General features: G+C 46.1%; 1 protein-coding gene across 2 annotated transcripts in view; it reads right to left on the bottom strand.

Annotated features, from left to right (window-relative positions):
- KCNH1 (potassium voltage-gated channel subfamily H member 1) overlaps nt 1–17359 on the bottom strand; it is a 500025-nt gene that overhangs the window by 88348 nt on the left and 394318 nt on the right. For both annotated transcript variants that reach the window (XM_075540569.1, XM_075540568.1), the window contains exon 10: nt 11285–11481. In XM_075540569.1, the coding sequence (XP_075396684.1) occupies nt 11285–11481 (197 nt within the window). The remainder of the gene's footprint in view (nt 1–11284; nt 11482–17359) is intronic.

Below are 17359 nucleotides of genomic sequence, written 5' to 3' on the forward strand. Positions count from 1 at the left end.
ACCAGCATTGGCTGACAGTCTCCTCAGGACACTGAGGTCCCAGGAGCCGTAGCTGCTCTCCAGGCTCCGTGAAGTCAGGTCAGGCCATCATTTAGAGAAGTGTAGCATCGAAGTAAGAATGTGGGTCTTGGCGACTGCCAGCCCTGAATTCAAGTTCTAGCTCCACTCCCTCACCAGGTCTGGGGCAAATGACTTCATTTCAGTGGCTCTCAGGTTCCTGAACATCTATGAATAAGATAATCAGACACATGAAGGCTTTAGCACGCACACCGTACAGAGTAGGCATGCAACGAATCTCATTCATGTGATGCCATGGAGTCAATCGCTACTCACAGTGACCTTATGGGACAGGGTAGAGATGCCCCTAGGGTTCATGAGTCTGTAAATCTTTATGGGAGTAAAAAGCCTCATCTTTCTCCCTTGGCAGGGTTAGTAGTTTTGAACTTCTGACCTTGCAGTAAGCAGCCCGACACATAACCCACTACACCACCAGGAGACCGTCACCCAATGAATGGAGGTGGTTATCCTTAAGTCATCTTATGCTAGCATCAGAGATCGTGGCCGAGGCTGAGAGGCTGTGCATACCGGAGCCCTTTACCTAGGGAGAGCAAAGGGGAAGGAGATAGTATTGGAATATAGACCAAGCTCCAGAGGGACTAACTGGCTACATGTTCCTACATGCTCAAAACCCAAAGAAATTGTTAGGCATGGAAGGGAATGAAGAAATGTGAAATTGTCCTGGGCAGTGAGATCTTTAGAAGAACATGCAAGGGGCCATGCAGCCAGTGAGAAATCAGTCTTCTATGAGCGCATGTGCGGCCAACGTGAGGCCAGAGTGCTCACTGAGAACACACGGCTAGAAGCTCCCTGGAAAATGAATGGGCTTATAGGTCCTGGGGCTGGGAAAGCTGAGGTCAGGAGAATTTTCTGAAAGCAGGGAGGCTGCACCTGTAATACGTGTTTGTGCCTTTACTAAGAGCCCAGTGAGTGAGTATCCCATCGATGGAGTACCTTTGAAGTTCATGGGGCTGAGAGCTTTTCCCCACTGAATACAGTCTCCTGACTTTAACTCAACAGCTGTTAACTGCTATTGAGTCAGTTCCTGAATGCTGGTGACCCCTTGCAGAGCCGAGCAAGATGTTCTCTGAAACCTACTCAACATCTTGGCCACACTCAACTCTTCATGAACAGTCAGGTGGAAACTGTGCAGAAGGTGCATTGGCTAGGAATCAAACCTTTGATCCAATCAAATCTCAAAGAAAGCAATTGTACCACTGAGCCACTAATATCCCCCCAACAGATGATACTAAAGATCAACTCCCCAATATCTTGTCAAAGAGGAAGGCAAGAAGGGAACTGGATTGATATAACTTGAATTGCTACGATGATCTTGGCATGTGCTCGGCACTTTCCACATACCCTCTCCTAACCTTTACACAGTCCTTTGCGGTCGGTACGTTGACCCCCACGGGCAGAAGGCCTTCTCTCCCTAAGCTGATGGACGGAAAATCATGGGAGTGTTTCAGGCAACATATTTATCACAGTACTTTGCTCTTGGCTTTTGTCATTCAATAAAATAAAGCCACATAGTAGATGCTCAATAAAAGTCAGTGGAATTATTAACAAAGAAAGAGGGGAGGGAAAGATAAAAGGAGAAAGAAAATCAACAGGCATGAGCCATCTGAACTCATCCAGCTGCTCTTGCAAGATAGTGCGTAGGACAGGAAAGAGTAGTGAGCTGGAAGTCAGGAGACCGCATCTGGTCCCAGCTCTACCACGAAGCAGTCATGTGGTCATGGGCAAAGACCTTGGGTCTCTGGGTGCCTGTCTCCTTTGCTATAAAACAGTGCTTTTGACAAACACTTGTCTTGCAAGTCATTTCTCAAAGGAAAAGTTGCTATACAGGCACACTCCTCCCCCACCCCCACCCCCCATCTTCTCCTTGGAAAACGGCAATGTTCATTAGGGCAACAAAGGTTCTGAAAAGTTCTGCACCACTGTGAAACTTACTTAATGTTTTATTTCCCAATGTTTAAAAAGATGAATCTTCCATGAAGCACACACTCTCTCTCTCCCCCTCTCTACCTTTTGGATAGTACCTGTCGCCCTCCATTGTACACAGCGCTCCATTTGGGGGAAATGCTGCAGACCCTCTCTCCCTGTGTCCTCTCCCACACTTGAAGACCCACAAAGGTCACTCATATATTAAGGGCCCTGAAAAGTCTTGTGCTGTGGAAACTGTTTAACTTTTGTTCAGCCCATTATTTTAAAAAGGAGCCTTTTAAAATTTAAAGAAATTAAATCATTTTATTGGGGGTCATACAATTCTTATCACAATCCAAATATCCTTCCACTATGTCAAGCACTTATTTAAATTTGTTGCCATCATCAGTCTCAAAACATTTGCCTTCTACTTGAGCCTTTAATATCAGCTGCTCATTTTCCCCCTCCCTCCCCACTCCCCCTACCTCATGAATCCTTCGTAATTCATAAATTATTATTATTTTGTCATATATTTTACTGCCCAATGTCTCCCTCCACCCTATTTTCTGCTGTCCCTCCCCCAGGGAGGAGGCTATACGTAGATTCTTGTAATCAGTTCCCCCTTTCTATCCCACATTCCCTCCACCGTCCAGGTATCACCACTCTCACCACTGGTCCTGAAGGAGTCATCTGTCCTTGATTCCCTGTGTTTCCTGTTGCTGTCTGTACCAATGTACATCCTCTGGTGTAGCCAGATTTGTAAGGTAGAATTGGGGTCATGATAGTGGGTGGGGAGGAAGCATTTAAGAACTAGAGGAAAGTTATATGTTTCATCATTGCTACTCTGCACCCTGACTGGCTCATCTCCTCCCCACAACTCTTCAGTAAGGGGTGTCCGGTTGGCTATCGATTAACTTTGAGTCTCCACTCTGCATTAACCTACATTTACAATGATATGATTTTTCATTCCTTGATGCTTGAAAACTGGTCCCTTCTGCACCTTGTGGTCACACAGGCTGGTGTGTTTCTTCCATGTGGGTTTTGTTACTTCTAAACTAGTTGGCCACTTGTTTATCTCCGAGCCTTTAAGACCCCAGATGCTATATCTTTTGATAGCCGGGCACCATCAGCTTTCGTCACCACATTTGCTTATGCACATATTTGTCTTCAATGATCATATCAGGAAGGTGAGCACCCACTGATATGATTTTTTTAGGTCTTTGATGTGCGATAACTGGTCCCTTCTACACCTTGTGGTCTTTAAAAAAATTATCAATGATCTCTTATGGACTATTAGATATCTATTAAAATCTGCGGCATTTACAATTAATGTGGTCTTAATCTTGGAATTTCCCATAATTGAAGCAACTTTAATGAGGTCTGTAAACACTGGAGAGCTTATGCTGATGAAGTGATTCTTGGGGGAAGGCTAACCATGCCAGAAAGACCCAGCTCATGATGTCAGCCCAACCTTGGAGTGGGGGCTGATGTCATCAGTCATGCCCACCTAATGAAACCCCCATAATGACACTGAACTTGGACGCTCCATGGTCTTTTTACTTGGTGAAAGACATCTAGGGCCTGGAGAAGATCGCACATCCTTTGGGGGCATGGAAATGCTGTGCTGGAGCCCTTGTAAACCTTGCCCTATGGGTCTGGTCGATGGCACCCTTTCTGTGATCATGTCATAAAGTGCATCTTAGGCTAGGTTCTCTAGACAAGTACAACCAATGGCGCGTGTCATACACACATCTCAAACCAAACCCACTATTCATCAAGACTGCCAGTCCTTATGGGACCCCGCAGTGTCATCTTTCTCTCAACTTGTGAGTTTCAGCTGCCTGTCTCGCAATCAACACCCCAGTGCTTACCTCACAACATCACCAGGACATGCGATCTCATTCGCTCTGTGTGTCTGCATTAATGTGTATGCTTAGAGAGAGATGTGGCTGCAGAAGTTGGTAAGTCCCAAGGTGGGTGGATGGTGTGCTGAGACCCCAAAGCATATGGCTGGCATTCTGAAGAGAATTTCAGAATTCTCTTTGCATTTGGGATTCCAATGGGACTTGGTTTGACTTCTCAGCAAAGCTTATCAAAACTTGTGTTCTATAGGATGTCTTTGGAATCAGGGGCCTAGATGTGTTTTCCTATCTTTTCCAGGACAAATTTCCTGGGAACTGTAAGGTAGAGGGTTGGGTGTGGGGTGGCTGGTCTTGTCTGGGAAGCAACAAGAAGCCAATGTGTGCACCTGGACACTGGGTCTATGACTTGGGACTCATTGTCACTACTCTATTTATCCTCCCTCAGACACTTGCACGGGAATGTGACTGAGGGATAGTCTTCTCTAAAGGACTGCGCCAGTTTCACAGCTGGGGAATTGGACAGTATCTTTTCTCATTTGCGGTAAGCACAGTATGCAGCTGAATGTCGAGCAACTTAAAAGGACCTAGTATCCTTTTAAGTTGCAACTTCCCTCCCCCACTCTGAACCAAAATGTCCCTCCATCTCTTTTGTTGCATAAGGAAATCAGATCCATGATGCCCCCGAGAACTCACTCTTTACCAAGCCTCACTGATGCACCACTCCGGTTCTTTGGAACTATTTAAAGGGCCCGGGTGCGGATTTAAGAATTACCTGCCAGGGAGATTTCTAGTTGCTAAACTTCAGCCTCTACTTTCCCTTTCAAACTTTTGGCACCTGACGGGGGCTCTGCATTCTTTGAGGACTGAAGTACAGGTTCAATGCTGCTGATGGTCAATGTCCTCCTCCTCCTCCTCCTCCTCCACAACGATGAGCACAAAACCGCATGCGGAGCGTTCAGTCCACTCAAAGAACCTACTAGGAAACTCTTGCCCCGTTTTATTCATGGAGTCCAGAGATGCTGGGTAACTGGCCTAAGATAACAGAGTAGAACCAGGATCTGAACCCAAACACTCAAACTCTGCCCTCCCGGTGCAGTTGTTCAGCTCTTGGCTGCTAATCTAAAGGTTAGTGGTTTGAATTCACCAGATGCCCCCTGTGAGCAATAGATGTGGCTATCTGTTTCCCCCAAGGTGACAAAGTCCTTTGGGGGCTCCCTTTTTATTGCCTTCATATAATTATTCTATGAGCTGGAATATGATGAGTCCCATTTTCCTCCTCGACTCCCTTGTCCCCATTCCAACAGATAATGGAAGACAACTAACACAACTACACACCTGTTAGAAACAGAACACCCTGCTCAGTGCTTTGTCTTATTTTCCTACAACTACCCATTAAGCGGGGAGAGTGTCAACCCACAGAAGACTAATAATTGAGCAACTTGGTCAGTCTTCTAGCTAGTCTCCGATCCTAGATGTGAAGATCTAGCTTCAATGCTCACGTTCATTCCAGAAGCTTATTGCTTCCTGGAAAATGGCCAAAGAGCGGCAGTCTATGCTGGTTTCTACACCATGAAGCATAGAGCACTTTTACTATCTTCACCCCAAGATCAAGAATGGGCTCTTTTCTCAGAAAGCTCGGGAAACATCCATGGAAGATCACACAAGTCCCTAGCACTGCTCCTTGATATCCTGAGGCTAACGAAACTGGAAGTTGATTTGCATTTTGTTGTTCTAAAAGAAGTATGGTCATGCCACTCACATCGTCTGTCTCCCTTCTCCCACCCCTGATTCCAACATCCTGATTCTATTATCTTCATGGCTTGACAGTCTAATAGATTATTTTAATCTCACAGAAGCCTTCAATATGGGGAGATGACAAGGAAAATATGGGCTATGTGGAGATCGCTTAAAAAACCTAGGCTGTGATGATTAAATGGGAAGTGGATGACATTTCTAGTCACCTAGCTTTTCAGTCTTTCTTTCCATCTTATCAACTTTCTCCACGAATTTTTCCAGGGAGAAAATGGAAAGGTGTTTTCAGCCCGTGAATTAACAGAGCTCTCACCAATCCTCAGATGCTTTGATCTTGTCTGGAATAAAATGTCCCTTGGCTACTGTGGGCTAGAAATGCACACACAGCATTCAAAACTGTTCCCTGTGGCACCATCAGTTTCAGAAAACAGGCGCCAGAAGGGCCCGGCTTTGAAAGCACCAATGGTTCTTTTTTTTTTTTAAATTTTAACAATTTATTGGGGCTCATACAATTCTTTTCACAGTTCATATATATACATTCTTATCTAACTCCCTCCCAAACTCCCTAGGTTGGGCCTTATCAAGCCAAGACAAAACCTATCCTGGAGCCAATTAGTATGAGCAAACATTGTGCAAAGCATAGTCAAACACACAACAATATTGGCTTTCAAAATTAAACCCCCAACGTGGAGAATGAGCACCACCCTACCAATTATATACATGCCAACTACCCCATGCACTGCTGCTAATTCTATAATGGTTTATCTGCAAGACATCATTTAATTGTGGTACATTTCCTCTACTGTCCAAATGACAAGTAAGAGGACCCTGATGCTCTATAGTGGTTGTTCTTAACCTGTGGGCCGCGACCCCTGGGCGAGGGGTGTCGAATGACCCTTTCACAGGGGTTGCCTGATTCATAGCAGTAACAAAATTACAGTGATGAAGTAGCAACAAAAATAATTTTATGGTTAGGGGTCACCACAACATGAGGAGCTGTATTGAAGGGTGGTGGCATGAGGAAGGTTGAGAACCACTGCTCTATAGCACGGGGGAAGTGAGACCTCATTCCAGACTGTAAACAGGTGGAAAACCAAGTGGTGTGTGGAGAAACCTCCAAGAAAACTCACAGACTCAGAAACACCAAGACTCGTGGACGAGGGGCGGGTGGGGGTGTAGGGACGAGAAGGGAGTCAGTCTCTGTGGGGCACTTCCTACAAGAATCTACTCCACAGAAACTGGCTTGTGTTTTGTCCCACTTCATATGGGTATTTATAACGCCAAGTTTGATTTCTGTTGTGTTTACTTACTGATTCTATGAAGCAAGGATGGTGAGGTTCACCTTGCTGACTTTGGGCTTGTCGTCTGGAAAGACCATTGCTATCCAAGGACTTCGTGAGTGACCAAGCAAAGGGCCGGTGAACACGGGCAAGTCTTTAATGAGATGGATTGTCAAACAATTGCAACAAGGGACTCAAATGTCCCAATAATCCTGAAGACAGTGGGGGGCTTGACAACTTTTTGGTTGTTTTATTTAACATTGGGCCATGGGTTCAAGATGACTCAATGGCAACTAACAATCACATCGATAATAATAAGATGACTTAGACAGAGCTTTTATTAACCATTTTTACAGATAAGAAAACGAGGCTTAGAAGACTTTGGTAACTACCCAAGGGCTCACGACTAGTCAACTGTCAACTGAGGTTTCAAACCTGCATCCACAGCCCCGACGCTGCTGTTTTCTTTAGTACGTGTAAGTTATTGATACCGTGACCACGTTGGCCAGCTGCCTAACCAAGATGGCAGCTGAAGAGTTTAATGACTCCCATCATGGCCAACCATGTATTGTGAGGTTTCATTATGAGGAGAGAGCTTCTCATGTCTTGCTCTTAACCTGGGGTCTTACTGTGGTTTTAACTATACACCTTTTTGGGTGCAGCTGGGATAGTGAAGACCATGGGAGACATGCCGAAAACTTCCAAAAGCCAACAGTCCGGAAGAAAGTAGAGGCCAAAGAGGGCTAAGGTGGGAGAAGCTGAGTGCCAAAGTTAATACCACATGGTTCAGGGGGAGTGGGGAGGTGGGGTGGGGAGTGTAACACACCTGGGGGTCATGATGGCGCTTGCCCTGAAGTCACTGGTCAAGTTACCATCAGTGGCACACGAAGCTCTGATTGCAGATGGAAGACTCAGAGTCTGGACAGAAAGGCCCTTCCATCCTGGCACCTTTGGAAGCCAAGGGATTGAGCAAGGCAGCTCCACTTCCCCATCTTTCCATGAACAGTCCCAGGCCCCCACTCCGCTGAGAAGAAACAAGTGCTTTACTCTTGGCAAAGCCTCTGTTTCCTAGTGCCTGACCTTCAATGTTGGAGTAGCCTGGTTTCCCTGCTGGGAATGAATAGGCCCAAAGGGACAGTGGGGTCAGCTACGGGGTCAGCTTTCTGGATGCAGGACCTGCTTTTGCAGCAAGAAATACAGAGGAACAAACCCTGGGGTGACACTCAGTTCGCAGAACATTCCAGAGTACAAGCACACCCTGTGTGCTCCCCCCACCCCCACCACCCCGCCTCAGCCCGCTGCAAAATACACAGAGAATGTGGTGAAGGGTATCCTTCCTGTAAACAAAATAAGACTTACCCACAATTAATTGAGCATTTACGACGTCCTTGGCCTGGGTTTAGCCCTCATAACTGTCCTACCGGCTAGACCTTGTCATCATCCCCGGGGGATGGCAAAGCAAACCTTTGAGAACTTCCTCAGAGTGTGAGCCGTTCAAAGTGGGAGAGACGGGATCCAGTCTGGGGCCCTGACTAGCTCAGTGCGCAGGGAAGAGACGCCAGGTGTCAAAAGGCGAGCTTGGCACCCGGGTTCTGCCTCCTCCCAGAGGCAACCGTGCTTTCACGGGAGTAGAAGAAAGCAGTTGTATCTGGAGTTTCACCCCAAGAGCAACGCGGAGTGCTTGAACAGGGGCTTAGGGCAGCGGTTCTTAAGCTGTGGGTCTCGACCCCTTTGGGGGACAAGCAACCCTTTCACAGGGGTCGCCTAAGACCATTGGAAGACACCTATTTCTGATGGTTTTAGGACCTGAGACACCGCTCCTCCATCCGTCTCCAGGTGGTTCGCCCACATATGAGTACCCGGTGGGAAGACTGCTTCACCATGATTCAAGACAAAATTTCATTTATTTGTCATTAGAAAGAAATAGTTCACAATCTATAATTACATATTGTGTTTGTGATGAATCACTATGCTGTAATGATGTTCAATTGGTAACGATGAAAATACATCCTGCAGATCAGATATTTGCAGTGTGATTCATAACAGTAGCAACATTACAGTGATGAAGCAGCAATGAAAATAATTTTATGGTTGGGAGTCTTCACCACATGAGGAACGGTATTAAAGGGTCACGGCATTAGGGAGGTTGCGACCTACTGGTTTAGGGTGAAAGGCATGAGATTTAGAAATAAAGAGGTCTGAGTTGTGAGAAGACAAATTACTTCTAACTCCAATTCTTGAGTGAACAACCTGTCTCTGTGATTTCTATGCAATGGGATAGGCCTGAAAGGACGGGGGCCAGCGCCTGCGGGAGGGACTTGGGATTGGTGAGGATGCTTTCCTCCCAGAGCTTTGGCTGTACACCGGGGGCGGTCGACACGAGCCAACTTCCCCCAGGCAGCTGTTGGAGGCATTGTGTTCGCAGGACCTATGCAAATAACACACTTGGTTTTGCCAAGATCAAAACAGCCACAAGAACACTCCGCATCTTGCCAGGGAAAGAAACGAGCTGCCAGAAGAATCCATGCGTGTAATGTTCTTGTCTTCGCTGCCCTCTGGAACTAGGAATTAATTCTCAGAAGGACACAGGGAGGCATGACAATGGCTAAACCTCCGTTTTCCAGAAAAGAGAATCGCTACCTCTTCCGTCAAGAAGCTCTCAGAAATGCTGCTAAGTCCAGTGCCCACCCATAGGCCCATTGGGTTGAGAGGGTTGTCAAGGTCAATGAGTCTAAATCTCCCCACGAGATGTGAAAGATCCCCCTGAAATGTTTCTGAACCTGCGTTTCCAGGGAGCGCCCTCAGTGCCTTCAGGACAAGGAACTAGAGACCACTCAAAGCAGCCTCTTCCAGCCCTTTCCTTGGGCAGCTGTCGTCTTCCCACAGGTCTCCCTGCTACGACTGTGGACTGTGTCTCTCCGAAGCGGTGGCTCTGTCCCTGCTCCTGGGAGCTAGCTGCCAGCACTGGCGTGAGTTTCTTCGCTGGCAGCTCTTCAAAGGCGTGACACAGCATCCCCTCCTCTGCAGCATCGTCCATCTCCTGTGCCACACCAACCCTCCGACTGCTCAGCGGGGGGTGTTCTTGTTGTCGCTTCTGTTTACGTTGTTGTTGTTTTAAGGCAGATTTGCTGCAATTATCCCAGGATGATATTCCTCTAAAAACCCCAACTGCATCCACCCCACCCCCTCAACCTGTATTATCCAGCAACACTGAAAACCAATTATAATCAGCTTGCTTTCAAAGGAATAAATAAATATAGACCTTAAGAATATCCCCTTTGCTACAAGGATCATCAGCAAACATCCCATGTTCCCGGCAAACAGCTGAACAAGGAAGAACTGGGGACACTCGATTCACCCCACGGCCCTCTGGCCTTTACGTGATCATGTTTCAAAGCATAGAACCATAAAAACCATCAAGCCAAAGCCACGCGCTTTATCACAGGGAAACTCAGGCCCTGAGACACCACCTAGCTCTTTGCCACCCTCAGATAGTGACTAATGCCCTCATAAGTGTCCCACAGAGAGTTGGGCATTGCAGGTACGAAGGTGCCAAGACCTTGCCCTCTCAGCTCTCCGGGCTGGAGCACAAGGCAATGGTGGCAAGGGAGTTCACAGCGTTGGAAGTGGAATGTTGGCTTAGTTTAATGGTAGGAGTCTGGAACACAGAACCGAGGACTTTCTGGGGAGGACTTCTAGGACATGATTTCCAGGCTCTAGGTCTGGAGCTACCCTTGTGACTGTTGACCCAGTGCAAGCAGATCAGCCATGGAGACCTGAAGAGTACAGACAAGTATCGCGGTCCTTCGAGAGCCAGACAGAGCCATTCTCACGACTGGAGATGCAAACAGCTTCCGATGAGAAATCTGGTTCATAACCCACTAGTCATTTTCAGCAGTCTGTAAAATTGACAGTTTATACAAAATATTCTCTAGTCTATCAGATTCCATGTCTTTCTGGTTTCCTGGACCCAGCTAAATTGCCTTCATGCTTTTTAAAAGTTATTATTGTAGCTTATTAATGGTTTCACACCACCCAGCCAGTCCCAGTCACCAGGAGAACTCTGTTGACATTAATTAAGTGTCCCCACTGAGCCATTTTATTGACTAAAAACCTTATGTCTTACTCATCTTTTCAAAATGCCAGGTCTAGATATTGCTAGGAAAAACACCCACAGGCAGACACATGAGCAAATCCTTTCTGCACCAAAATTAATCTATCCTTTAGTCTAGCCACCTCCCTCTCGCCCTCGCTGCGTGACAAACGCTTTGAAAACCTAGCAATGAACTCGATTGAACCGACCGCTCCACAGAAGTAAATCGCTAAAGAACGTGCCTGGCCCAAGCAGTCATCCTAAGGACACAGGCATGGCTCTCTGTCGAGAAGAAATGGAAATTGTCAGCTCACCCTCTTCCTCAAGTTGTAGGTGAGAATGAGGTTCCGGGAGAAGGAGTGGGAGAAGGCCGTGTAGAATTCCAGGACTTTCTGCAGGGCGTCCCGCTTGATGACATGCAGGTCACAGTAGGTCAAGGCCCTAACGTTGGCACAGGACTGGGCAAGAGTGGCTTCCTTCCAAAACACATCTCCAAACACATCTCCTTTCCCTGAGGAGAGAAAGTCGTCATGAGGAAAGTGTTGGCCAAGAAGGAGCTGGTCACCAGGCTAACTTGCCCTGCTCTCTAGAATTGTTACCTTTTGCCATTCTGCTGTCCGAGTTCAGGAAAAGACAAACGTGGCTTTAATTTGAATTATTAAATTCAAATACAATATTCCATTTAAGGATCTTTATACCAACACATAACACATTTCAATGTTTAATCAATATCCTTGAATGGATTAATATCTCTTCCTCAGATGGCAATTGGGGCTCTTCTCTCTGAAACAGGATCTACCTGTGATCCGTCACCGCAAGCCCTTTCTTCAATAGCACTAGTCATCATCTGTAATTGCAACATTTGTTTCTTCTCTGTCTCCCGATAGGATAGCTCACACACTTCACTTCTCTATAGAACAGGGTGTGAGAGCATCGTCAAGGCTTTACACACACTGTAGCAAAAACACGGAAACAGTCCAACGGCTTGACTGTGGAGACTGCGTGCATACCCTCTGGTTCAAGCACCCAATGGGATATTCCATGTCTCTAAAAACCACGAGGCAGCTGTCAAACACCCCATGACATGGACAGATGGGGAAGCTATTATTCTCAGCAAAGTTAGTCCATCCCGGAAAGACAAATACAGAGTGAGACCACTAATATAAAAAGACAACATGTTTTTCACACCCAAGGCAGCAGACTTTGAAGGCTACATGGGAGGGGAAAATACTGTCGTTGGAACATATGGCCAATAAAAAAGTTATTTAAAACATTTGCATACAGAAATGAAGCAAGGAAGAAAGGTGGACCCAGGGTCTACATTCGTGTGACTGAGAGTTGAGCTGCGGTGTGAACCCTTTCCGGAGGAGCTAAGAACAAGAGGGGTCTCCTCGGTCTAAGAGCACCTCATGCAGGGGTGGGGAGCATCCAGACCGAGGGCCCTATAAAGCCCATGAAATCATCCACACCAGATAGCATCACACACCTCCCCTAAGAGAAGCAGTTCCAGTAATAACATTAGGGATGAGCTCATTAAATGTTTGACCAAATATAGGAGACTACTTTGTCAGTAGATAATTTTGTGTGGCCAATGAAGGATGTTGTAAATATCCAAATGGTCCTTGGGAAGAAAGGTTCCCCACCCTTGGAGGATGTCAGGCAAGCATAGGTCCGTTCTCTCCACAGTCCAGCCACTGCCTTAAGGTTTGCATTGCATGGCGTCTCCTTCCTCATCCCTCTATCCAGCTTCTCCTTCCTCTTTGCTCTTGACCTTTGCCAAATGCCTAACAGGTAGAATACAAACATGGGCCCTATAAAAATGGCACCTCCAGAACCTTCTATCCCTACAAGTCACAGAGATCATTTGAATAGGCAGTAGAGTTCCTGCTGTCATTGGCATTGCTAGTAGCGGTGGAGTCAATTCCAACTACAGTGGCCCCACGTGTGCAGAGAAATGCTCAAAGAGATTTGCAAGGCTGCACCCTTCTGAAGCAGATACTCAGAGTGTCCCGAGACATCCCTGGGTGAGTCCGACCACACCCACCCTCCACTAGCTTCAGAGTGCTTAATCGTATGCGCCACCCGGGGCAGACTTGTCAATAAGGGTATCGATCCCAAACAGTCACACTCTGATCAAGCTTCTCTCAATCTCTCCTCAACAACTGCTTTCACACACAAGCCGTTTCCTTCCACCTTCCCCAGCAGCAAACAATTTTACACGCATCTAATGCAAAACCTAACTAATTCTTGGAACAGCCTCTGGGTGTAAATAGTTTGAAATGTTGCTTAACTTGCCTCTAGATTTTCAGCACAGATAAACACCACTGTCAGTCCTCCAGGAGCCGGAGAGGAGTATGCACGGGGAAAGGAAAACCTGCCACAGAGAGTTAAAGGGAACGAATTCAAGGGAGGTGTAAGCCTTTGCAGGTAGATCACCCTAGCCCCGCGGCTGGAATCCAGGCACCTCTGACTCAGTATAATTAATTAGGCAGCTATTTCCCTCATGAAGGCTAAGGAGGCAATTATACATTCAAGTACCTGGGTAGACCTTGACTTTTCCTCCAACATCAAACAAAAAGTATTCAGAGTAAGTATATAAGGCATTCTCTGGGCACAGGTTTCTCTAAGTACTTCCAAACATATGAGTTAACAACCAAATGCACGAATCCATTACTTCACAGTTGTCTCCGTGTTTGTGAAATAATAGGCAGTTCGAATTTAAGAGGACGTTTGCACTGGCTTGAGATAGCTTCTGGTTAACATGTTGAAGTTATCCCTGTATTTGAAGGGCCTTGGGTGGTACAAATGGCTTGCTTGCCCTTGGCTACTAGCCAAAAAGTTGGTGGTTTGAATTTACCCAGCAGTGCCCTGGAAGAAAGTCCCGGGGGTCTGCTTTCATTAGAAGAGACCATTGAAAACCCTACAAAGTACAGCTCTGGCCTGACACACAGGGGCTTGCTATGTGTTGTAATCAACCGATTGGCAGGAGGTCTGGGGTTTTGAGGATTTATTGTTTGGGGTTTATGTCTGTCTTTCAAACTGTGCTATTTAGACTCCCTTAACAAGTCCTTTTTCAATCATCTGCAATCTGGGCCATCTAATTTCAGACTAGGGTCAGTAGGTGGGATGCTAACTGGCTCACTTCGTGTGTGCTCCCGACCCTGCCCTGAGTGCTGACTGACTAGTTTGGGTAAACCACTTGCGCAAGGTGAACATTCCATAGCCTCCCTCATCCCCATCCTCGGGATCTCTTCTGCCCTCCATATTTAAATAATTATATTTCTCTAAAGACTCTTCTTCCTCTGACATGCAATGTGGTGGAGACTCAAAAAGCAGACACCATCCAGTTCTTTCTGTCCTGTGCGCACACGCTGAAACCCTCATCGAGAGGCAAAGCCTGATCCTCTGCGCCTTGAATCTGCACGGCCTTTGCCCGGTGGGATGTGCCAGAAATGCTGCTCTGAGACTCTGAGACCAGGTCTTCCTGGTCTCTCGGGACACTCGCTTTTAAGAGACACCCCACATGGAGCCCAACCCACTGGGGAAGCATAAGCCATAGAAAAGGCCATGTGTGAGAGCTCTTGCCATAGCTCTGCTGAGCAGTTAGCTGACAACCAAACTTGACTGGCCATTGTGTGAGGGTGCCATCTTTGTTGCCCAGTCCAGTGATGCCATCAGATGACTGCAGCCCTACCGGACATCAAACTGTAGCCATCAAGGAGAACCAACCAATTGAGTCAAGCAACCTACTGAGTTTTGAGACACAGTCATACATGTTTTAAACCACTACATTGAGGAGTGATTTGCTACACCAGTAGCTAACCAAAAATACAGAGACTTATGGAACTGCAGGCTGAGAGATGACCTCATAGTTTACCTAATGTTCTATGCCAGCTTCTTGGGGCATCTGTACTTCCTGAGACAAGAAAGGCTAACAGGTGACAAACTTACTGGGTGAACAATCGAGTAGGAGCGATAAAATGCAGAATTTCCCGAACCTGCAGTCTCCTGTTGCATTGACAACTGAGTTGGCACTATTATGATCAGGAGACCACTGACAGTCCTGCCTGCTTCTTATTTATGTGACTGCATGTAAACAGAGCCTGCTGTAAGAGCAATACACTTCTCAAAGTAATGTAGGGTGATCCCCCCCCCAACTATTAGAAATCATGTGATAAATGATCCTTAACATGTGTGTTTATTTTTTAAATTCCATTTATAGAAATTCTTCTGGGTCCAAAAAAAAGTGTGACTATCCTGTGGTTGGAACGCAACATGAAATACATGAATGGGATTTTAGAAATGACAATGTCCCTATAGTAAAAGTTTTCCAATCAACTTTTTGACAGGAACAAGAAATGGAGATTAGTTCCTACTACAAGGAGTGTGTCATGGCAAGATAACCAAGATTAATCTGCAGGGTACAGGAAGTCTTCATGTCGTCATAATATCGGTTTGCTTTTCAGCCCAAATTGAACATCAGACAATCTTCCTCCCTTGTCAAGGCAGCATTGGGAATATAAATTATCCCGTCGTAAGGACCTGTCAGATTCAAAACAAACCCAGTTCTCTCCTGGCAAATGAAAAATATATTTATGACACACGTAACTGATGTGAATCATCATGGGGAAGGAGATGGAGCATTTCTAAGCGACACACATCACTGGGAACGAGAGTTTCCTCGGTCCGAGCCACAAATCACGGGCTAGGCAACAGCAACACCCACATTCGTCTCTTGCTCTTGAGAGTCTAATGATCACTCCCCTCAAGAACAAAAGGCACCCGACGCACTTGGCAGTGAAGCCGCTGGAGGCAGAGTGGGTGACACTCAGACACAAGATGCGGGGCACTAACCCCCACGATCCCAAGTCTCTAAAATACCAACACTCACTGGATCTCTGAGCTAAAGAACCGGGAAATAAGAAAAGGCCGCCTAACTACAACTCCAGACAAACGACTCGGGGATAATAAATCCTTTCTCCTCCTACGTCTGATGAGGTGCGCTGTTTGTGCTCTTGCAGTAGACATACGATCATAGCACATGGACGGAGGGAGAGCCAGGGCTAAGGTGGCCCAGAGAGAGGGAGAGGAGACCGCCGAGAGGAGCATGGGTTTGAGAAGATCAAGGCTTGTAGAGAGTTTGGTTTAATGAAGGGCGGAGCTGGCGCACTGATCAAGGTAAAACCAAGAGGTGTTGAGCTCAGGCCCTGGAAGGACCAAACTTGAATGTTAAAAAGTCCTAGAGAGGCAATTAAGATAGAATCTGACAGCCAGTTTGTAGGTCTCTAGACAACAAGAAAACTAAACATAAGCAGCTTCCTGTTGAGAGGACGCTGACCAGTGGTGGGATTCAAATAATTTAACAACCAGCTCACTGTGCTAATGGCCATGTTAAGTACAAAAAAACAAAACAAAAAAACAACCCTGATATACCAAAAGGCAGTTTATTATTTCATAAAATTAATACTTAAATAAGAAAAATAAAAGAGGTATACAAACTAGATTATGTTATGAGTTTTAAAATATTAAGGAAAAAATAAGTCATACCTGACTGTGGTAGTTACATCATCTGTTGTCAATTTGAGAGGATTAAGAGTGAAGGGGTGGGTTTAGCCTGTCAATCAGGTGGCAGCTTAATGAACTCATTTGGAGGTGCTAAGCAGATAAATAGCTTACTTGTGGTGGGACACAGGCTCACACCCTGCAAGACATTTCTGATGAGAAGCTATATGAAGCTACCCTGATGCAGCCAGAGCCCTGGGACCACACGGAGACCCCTGCCAGGGCTGAGATGCTTACATCACCACTGGATCCACAAGACTGCCCACCCATCTGCCTGTGATTTTCTTGTATTCAGTGTCATTGCATGTGTTTCATGAGTCGGAAGAGGAATTTATAGATTGGTATCAGACATATGGGCTAATATCAGATTTATGGACTGGATCGGGACTGAGCTGGGATGTTTTCTCAATATTCAATTGCTCTTGGATATAAAGCTCTTTGCTATCCACACATGAATGTCGATGAATTTGTTTCTCTGGTCTACCTGGACTAGCACACTTGACTGAAGATATTTCCATATTCCACCCTGATTGGTGTCTTCACTTGCAATCTCCTTCACTACAGGCATCATCAGCTGTGTGACTTATCCTTGCCTATCTTCTCCGTAGGTATAGCATTCCATTCCTTTAGAGACAAGGCCAATTAGACAATAGTCATTGTGTCTGATAGATTAGAAATAGGAGACTTCTCCGAACAGAGTATGTTCATTTTCGAAAATCTCTTTTCTGCTGAACTCACAGCAATAGTTCTGACAATATTTTAGCCCTTTAGTCACTTTTAGGAATGACGTAATTTGGGGACTTGGGGGTGTCACAAAAGCTGAAAGG

The sequence above is a fragment of the Tenrec ecaudatus genome, chromosome 1 (assembly GCF_050624435.1).
Source record: "Tenrec ecaudatus isolate mTenEca1 chromosome 1, mTenEca1.hap1, whole genome shotgun sequence".
Classification (NCBI taxonomy): Eukaryota; Metazoa; Chordata; class Mammalia; order Afrosoricida; family Tenrecidae; genus Tenrec; species Tenrec ecaudatus.